Raw genomic sequence first — 8662 nt, 5'->3', positions numbered from 1 at the left:
TGGTGTCCTTATGGCTGTCAAAATTATAAAATGGACAGTGAGTATAGAAACAAAAAAAGCAATATTAATGTTTTGGATTATTTTTGTGTATTGTATATCAAGTGGTTCATAACTATTCGGAGAGATGCTGAAAGAAACAATTTTCTTAAAAACATGAAGAAAATGGGCAAAGATTTCGTAATAAAGAGGAATAGCTGGCTTACATGCAGTATTGATTTGTTTCCAGCTTGTTTATTTCAATAGCCCACTGGCCAGTGAACTGACCATCTACCCGGCCTCGTATGCCACATGTAAAAGGAAAACAACGATGACGTCAGAGGATTTGCGCGTCTCGTCATTGAAGTCACACAAACTTGACTGGGTTCCCTGGGTTTTCGTGCTTGTCCCGCCTTAATTTAATTGTCACCAGAATTAATACAGTGAATGTCCGATAAAGTCATGTATGGACATGTATTGGGTTCATTCTTAAAGTCACGTATACACAGTGTTGAGGAAGAGAAATTTACTAAGCGAGGGTTTTAACGCAGCAGTACCCAGAGGACGGGAACGGTCCATGGAGATGATTGGCTGAAATTGTGTGTCGTTTACAGATGCAACACATGAGGTTAGTGTGCGCTCCGGGCTTTTCCACGTCAGTAAGTTTACTGCTGAAGCCTCTCGCCGCACACAGAGAGAGATAGATTATTCATAAACTGAACCAGAGCCGAAAAAACGGGCATGAATTGAACGTGCTTGAAGTGTGACACTTTATTCAACCGGCGCATGTGGTGTCATTTGTTTCATGCGCGTTGTGGCGAGAAAACGCACAACACAGGGCTTTATCAGGTTTGTAGGGCGCTAGCTATTTTGCTAGCTAGAGCCACATAAGTGGAAAACGTACTGAAGGCCATTTTGGATTCACATTCGCACAGGTATGAGATTTTTTGTCCAAAAAGGACAGCTTTATGTAATTTAGACACTTAATTGTTTTCGAAGGAGAGTTTGGATTGTTATCCACCAGCTTCTTTTTCCAATTCGATCTTCCACCTTAAGTAATGCAGTTGGGACGTTATGGCGCTCCATGGGCCCTAAATTAATGCTGCAGCGTTTAAGGTGGAACGGAGAATTTCATTAAGAAGCTAACAACTGTAGTTACCTCAACAGGCCTGGGTTGGCAGCTGATAAATAAAAGCAGCAGCGATTATTGAGTTGTTCTCAGACTTTTAACAAAGCTTCTGATGTTAAGTGGTATTTTGCCGCTTTATTTATAACTGTATAACCGCTGACTGTGCTCTTACACCTCGAGCAATTTTGTTTAGCTAGCTAATTTGCTAACGTAAGCTAGCTGACTAAGTGACAGTATAGAAAACGCGCTCTGTCCTTTTCCTCAGTAATTTATCTTTTTGTAATTCTTCGGCTCTTATTAATCGTGTGTTGCTCTTCATACATAGCCTAATATAAATTCTTATGTTTTTAACTTCATTATTTGCCACATTGTCAACTTCTGTCATTTTACTTGCCCTAGTTTCTGTTTTTAATCTGCTGTTTAATATAGCCTGCATAAGGTTTTAAGACTACAGGATGATTGTATGTGTCATTCCAAGGCACTAAATACATTTTCATAGTACATAATACATACGTACACACACATGTATCAAGTCACAATGCACATTTTTTACATTAATTTATTTAGCATGCATTTGTATTGTGTTACTTATGTTCTTGTTCATAGTAATAATATTATGATATTGCACATTACTACCATGCTTTATTGAATGATGGGTGATCTCCAAAAACAATACAAAAAATTTGTTTCCGAATATGGAAATGTTGAAATAAGTGATATTTGTTTAAGGTACAATAAGATACCTCTATTGGAACTAAAGATAGCAGATTAAGGGAAATCCATTAAATATCAAAGTGGAACTACACAAAAACATCTCCAGAAATTAACTGTTAAGTTTTGAACATGAAACATACTTTTATCATAATTGCATGACAGTAAAATGACATTTGGACTTTGCAATTAACCCATCCATGGCAGGAAACACACAATATGCACTAATGATTTAGGGCAGCAAACACATACATACCCAGAAAGGCTGTCAGCCTTCTTGCACCCTGGGAGCTTTGCTTAGGGCACTTCAACTGTTGATGTTGAGGAGAACACTCCATTTTCCTTCTGGTCCAAGGGAATTGAACGGGTGACCTTTTAATTTTGAAGATAAGTGTGTTATCATTTTCTTTAATAGTGGTGAGCTTTAGTCCACCTTTTAATAGCCCAAGCTCACTCTCATCATCAGGCAGATATATATCAATTTTCATAGTAAATAATCCTTATCTCACAGATAGTTGCAATTATAATTTTTGGAATATCTAAACAGTCCAAATCTGAACTTGGGCTTTCAATATCAGTGACTAATTTGCCTATTTGGTTAATATTCTTATAGCTATGCGTATGTGTGTTAAATAAATGTGTAGGCTTTAACGAGAGTGCAAACTTTTCATTGACCTTCAAATGTTTCTTGTAAATGTCTGTTATAGTATGTACATTAAAATGTATGTAGACAGCTCCTCTCAGGGCGATCCATGTGAATCTGTAAAACAAATACTTTTTATTCACCCAGAATCATCTCATTTTACTGTGGACTTTCTCTCTCTCTCTCTCTCTCTCTCTCTCTCTCTCTCTCTCTATATATATATATATATATATATATATATATATATATATATATATATATATATATATATATATATATATATATAACGATTTAAGTTAAACTAGGCATATTTAGTCTGCCATAACTTGTCTTTGGCTTTGAATAGTCATGCCTAAACATGGTTTACTATGATTTTAGACCTAAGACATAAATGAACAACTTTTCTGTCAAGGGAAATTAGTAGGTGAACAGGCAACATGAAATTGTATGAGGCAGAGTAGATTTAAAACATTTTTTGCATTTCTTTATTTGCCAGCACATAGTCTAACTATATTTTTTCTTTTTACCTTCAGGTTCACTATGGTGGACAAGAATATATACATTGTTCAAGGAGAGATTTCAACTGTGGTTGGTGCTATAAAGAGAAACTCCAGATGGAGTACCCATACACCACTGGTAAGTCATAACCTATTGTGAAGCATTCAAAATAATCCAAGTGTGTGTCATTTTCTTTGGCTGGTATTTAACAATTTAAAGAGAAGCTTTCTGATTTTCAAGCCTACATTTTTGCCAAATATAGTCAATTCATGGAATGGTCTAATCTCTGGGTACACTCTGTTGTGGGTTGCATTTAGATTTAATTAAATGATTTCCCAGTGACCTTGAGACATGGTTCAATACTAGGTTTAATTGATGTCCTGGGCCTAGGTTGCTGCAGTATCAGCCCAATTCCACAGATATTTTTAATAATCCTTATAGCTAAAAAGTCTACATTGTACTGCATGTACAGATGCTAGATTCAAGTATAGATGCTCTTTAGCTCAATTCACAGGCTTTAAGTTGAGTTTAGAATAGAGGACAAAGATGGCCAAGTTAAGAGCTTAATTCTGTGGTAATTTGAATAATTATTTTCTGAATTTGTATATATTTTGGGATTTGTGGGGTTTTAACTTTTTGCCAAAAGATGTTAGATATCCATTTAAACACTGGTGCTGCTGCATGAATTTAGTGACGTCATGAAGCCTAACAAGTTTCTCAGGGCCTTTAGTGGAGCCACAGGTCTCAGATTTCCAAACATACTTAAGTTTGGGCAAAGATATTTTCTGTGTAACTGTGTCATATATTTCACTTTCTGTATGGAGGAGAAATGCACAAGTGAATTCTTTCCAATAGATGCATGTTAGCTTTGGTGTTTTAGGCTACATTCACATTACCAGGCTGAAGTGATTCAAATCAAGTTTTTTTGCCTCAGTTTTTTTTTCTGGTCTGTGTGGACATGTCAAATGTGATCTTTTCAATTCAGACATACGTCACTTTACTATTTGGTCCTAGATTGGATATGTATCTGATTTGTGGGCATGTGACATGAATGTGAATGGTCAGACTGTATTTCATGTGTCATTTTGCTTACTACTATGATCAACAGCCAGCACCTGCAGTGAGATGCAGGCTGTTTGTCTTATTTTAAATGGCTTTGTTCTTCCTATAAAGTGCCCTGCGCAGGTGATGAAACTACAGTTTCTTAACCAAAAACAATGCTCCGAATGTTAGAAAAGGAGCTGTGCAGGTAACAGCTGAATATAAATGGATTTGTGTTACATGTTATGCAATACATGGGTGTAGAAGGTGTTATTTAAGGACCTAGATCGTGTACTGTACAGGGCTTTGGTGCCAATTTATGGCTGAGATGCATGAACATGTCAATATGTGCATGTGTCAGAGTCAGATTTGAATCTGAGCAAAAAACAAAGTTTAATTGATTTATGAGGTTATTTATGTGAATGTAGCCTTAAATTCTGAATGATCTATGAAAAATGGCTTTACTTTGGGACTGACAGCATGTACCTTAAACTACATAACACTTATATTTTTGGTTTAAGTCCTCAGTCTTAAGAAAAAATAATTTTGCTTCTCTTGCCACAGGATGAAGAACAAGATCCACTTCTCAATAACTTCAGTCAGCTGAAGGATGTCCTCAATAGTATCAAAGGTTAGACATTCTCATGAACTATAAATCTTATTAAAATGTCTCATTTGCATTCTTATTGTGAAAAATTCAGCCATTTGGGTTAACACGGTTGTACTAATTTTACCTTGCTTATATATTAAATGTAGCATAATAAGTTCCCTGGACCAAAAAAGTCACCTTTCGTGTTTAAGATGGTAGTAACTTAAGGCTCATTCAGATAGCTTTGCACATGGATAATTGGATTATAAATACCTGTGGGGTGTGCAACGGACATTACAGGTTAAGGACATGTGGTATAGTTCAGTGAATGTCTCTTGCTTAGCAGATAACGATTAGCAAAAAAGGAGTGATTCCGTTTGGGTATGCCAAAGGCCAATGTGTAAAGGAACCTGAGTGTTCAGGTGTGTCTATGCATGCTGTCCAACAGTTTGACCAGCAGTGGCAAAAATTTAGTGTACCGTATTTTTCGGACTATAAGGCGCACTGGATTATAAGGCGCATTATCAATAAGGGCCTGCTAAGGTGTCTAGGTTCATATATAAGGCGCACCAGATTATAAGGCGCAGCGCATTAAATAAAACAAAGCTCAGACCGTAAGTCAAACTTTATTTAACTCTTTCACGAAAACTCTCAACTTGTCCAGTTGTAACTGCATATCAATACATTTACTTTTTCAGTTCATTCCTCCACTACAAATCCATCAAACTCTTCATCTTCAGTATCAGAGTTTAATAGTTGGGCGATTTCAGCATCAAGCATGCTCGAATCCCCTTCATTATTATGCGAGACGGTCTCGTTGCTGATGTTTAGCTCTTCAGTGATGATTCCAGACTTCCAGTCTCTTAACAGGAGGCATTTTTGGGGTAGTCGGTATAAAAAAATGAAACACGGGGCTCCTGCGCACAGAGCTGTATGTATCACCGCGCTCAGTGAGGATCCTGACTACGGTGGCCGTAATGCTTAAGCCATTTGTGGGTACACATAGAAGGCGCATCGGACTATAAGGCGCACTTTTGATTTCTGAGAAAATCATAAGATTATATGTGCGCCTTATAGTCCGAAAAATACGGTACACAAAATTTTCTTCAGAATTTTGGTTGAAAGCTAAAAAAAAAGACAAAACTGGGACTTCCTGGGAATTTCTTTGCTTCCAGGCAAGAACTGCTTCTAGGAGTCAACACAGGTTCGTCACATCCTGTTTCAGAAAGAACACTCAGCTGGGAACAGCAGACTATGAACATATGCTGCAGATTAGCACGCAAGAGGCCTTTGCTCGCTTCTGCTTATAAAGTTGCCCAGTTACAGTGGGTGAACAGCTACAAAAATTGGACTGTTCATGACTGGAAATGTGTTAACTGGTCAGACAGATCTTAGTTTTGCCTGTATATGAATGATGCTAGGCATTGTGTCCACTTTAGATTTCAGGAAATGTGTTTCAAGCTGGAGGAGGGTTTTGCAAATATGGCTGTAAAATTTTCATCACAATTGGTACAGTTGGGCTGTATGGCCAAAATTTATCACAATAAATTTGTCTGTACTTACCAATCTCTTTAATTATTACAATAAAAAAAATTGGCACACTTTTAATTTTTAAAGCACATCTTTCTAACATTGTAGACAGAATACACCAAAGGTTTTTTACTATACAATATTTACATTTTTATGATAAGAACATAATATACATCCACCACTACTGATTAGCATGATGATCATTCAGGAACTTGCTCATATCCAGACTGACTCGTGAAATCCACAGATAAGAATCCTCATGAAAATCTGTAGGACTTCCTGGAACAACGAGTAATGCCGGGATCAGACTACACAATGTTTTTGTCTTTTATGATGTTCACTATGTCAGATTAGTGCTATAAATGTGTGCCATGTCTTGGTTGGGAGACTGGCAACACTACATGTTTGATATGGACCATTCCTTGTTTGCATCATTGCACGAGTTCAGAGGTCCCTGTGCAGACGGGCCGTGCAACTGTCATTTATGGCTACAGAAGCTCTGTGACTGATGCAGGCTGTTTTGTGCTCTGAAAAGAAAAATTAGAAAAACAATTGTGGATCCATTCCTGGATATTTTGAAGAGGACATTATGGAGTCTCTATCTTTCAAAGAGAACTTGAGGTAATGTCCTGAATTTTATTTTTCAACTTGACAGCTGCAGCAGCCACCTCCTTCTTTCTTTTCTTCAACAGACAGTGCTCTGTCTTCCTGTTGGTCATTGTTAAGGAACATTCCGTAGGATATGTCAGACTAGGTGAAAAGATCCAAATAATCTAACATGCTTAACTTTTTGTTGTGGTGTCATGGGGCGTCCTAGACACCAAGTCACCGATCTTTGATTATGTCACACTACAAAACCGTTACTCGTCCCCAATGCTCACATTCAGCTCAGACACTGGAAATTTATCGGATATGACAGAATCGTGCCAAAATCAGACTAAATTTGTGTAGTCTGATCCTGACGCAAAAGGCCAGGAAATGCATCTATGAAAGCCATTAAAACTGTGCAATTCCTTGATACAAGACTGACTGAATATTCATGTTACCTGCACCCAGAAACTTGTTCAGTCCATGCCAAATTAAATTGCAGCTGTTATATGTGCTTGTGGCTATGTTACATGTTATTAGTTTTATTTCAGTCACAGACAGATTTGTGGTCCACCGAATTTACATTTATTAAGAAAGTGAAAGAAGTGAGTTTCCCAACAGTGTCTTTGTTGAACACAATCCTATATTGATGACATATTTAGAACTGTGCATATTTGTACCCTTTGATTTTCGCATTCACACTAATGCCTTCCTTGTAGGTGTGAACAGTCTGACAATATTTTTGTCCCCCTTTGATTTTTAATTTTTTATTAAGCGTACATATCTTGGTGCTTTCTTGAGATTTTAGGGAACGGTTTATTTTTGTTTTATGCATTTAACATAGTTGGGAGAAACATTATAATATGGCATAGTATTTGCTTGGGCCACATCAAAATGTGCATTATGCCATATCTCTGTCATTAGTACTCTAGCATGGAGATATTTATAAATGAATAGACATTATATAAGAATGGACAGTATGTAAAAAAATTAACCTCTGTTTTGTTAAAAAGAATACATAATTAGTTCTGTTTATTTGAATATGAAGCAAGAAGAAATTAAATGAAAAGAAATGAAAAATAATTTTTCTTAGTAGTTTTTTTAAAAATTATTCAGTAAGGGCTGTTTTGTCTTTATCACCTTGTCAAGCTAAATATCCTGATGCATAATGTACTGAGTAAAGGTCTTGAGGTATTGCAATATAATATTTGTCATTGCGCCTAACCTATAATCCCCTGTACACGCATGTTAAAAGCGTATTTAATCAGGTGTGAAATATCCACTGAGACATAGGATGGCATTTTCAAGTTAGTCAATATTATATTCTCAGTGTCTTATGGTGGGACTTTATTCCACTTCATGATTTTCACAAGTCCCATAGAAAATATATCAGTGTTTGTTCATTTAGTTATCTAAATGCCTCATAATGAACAAGACTGCCAGAGTAAATGTTATGAAGTCTTGTGCAATTGTTCCTCTATTTAATAGAATTTAATATTTCTCTTATTCTAAATGCATTGGTGTAGGCTTTGGTTTTGAAGGAGAAAGTGTTCTGAAGGAAAGGAAGGGCTTTGAGAAATGGTCCTTCACTGATGTCTGACAGTATAATGTTTGTAAAAGTTTTATTTTAATTTGATAGTAATAAAGTTATAGTGTAATGTTTATTAAAAAGTCATATACTGTGGAAGATAAGTATAGGACAAAAGAACCATCATATCATTTTATGCAGTTCTTCTGGATTATACAGCAGGGCCATGTTTTTTTTTTTATTTTCAGCATAATAATATGCAATATCTTTACTGTGGTAGACGGGTTTGGATTCAAAGGGGACATATTAGGCAAAACTCACTTTTTGTGGGCTTTTGTATTTCCACTTGGGACTCTACTGCCCTTATAAACACTGCAAGCATGAAAAAAAACAAACATCCATCCATTTTCTGTGAGTCAGTTGAAACAT

At 36.4% G+C, this 8662-nt stretch overlaps 1 protein-coding gene across 3 annotated transcripts in view; it reads left to right on the top strand.

The window, feature by feature from the left end:
* Positions 1-416: 416 nt before the first annotated feature.
* gbf1 (golgi brefeldin A resistant guanine nucleotide exchange factor 1) overlaps positions 417-8662 on the top strand; it is a 66128-nt gene continuing 57882 nt past the window's right edge. For 2 of the 3 annotated variants that reach the window (XM_066678392.1, XM_066678391.1), the window contains exons 1-3: positions 417-604; positions 2993-3095; positions 4563-4629. In XM_066678392.1, the coding sequence (XP_066534489.1) occupies positions 591-604; positions 2993-3095; positions 4563-4629 (184 nt within the window). In that variant the 5' untranslated portion in view covers positions 417-590. Of the gene's footprint in view, positions 605-634; positions 912-2992; positions 3096-4562; positions 4630-8662 lie in introns of those variants that run through there. The other variant, XM_066678393.1, reaches the window with a different exon arrangement.

This window comes from Hoplias malabaricus, chromosome 8 (genome assembly GCF_029633855.1).
Source record: "Hoplias malabaricus isolate fHopMal1 chromosome 8, fHopMal1.hap1, whole genome shotgun sequence".
NCBI lineage: Eukaryota > Metazoa > Chordata > Actinopteri > Characiformes > Erythrinidae > Hoplias > Hoplias malabaricus.
The sequence above is the reverse complement of the archived record's forward strand: the minus strand, read 5'-3'. Positions and strand labels throughout refer to the sequence as shown.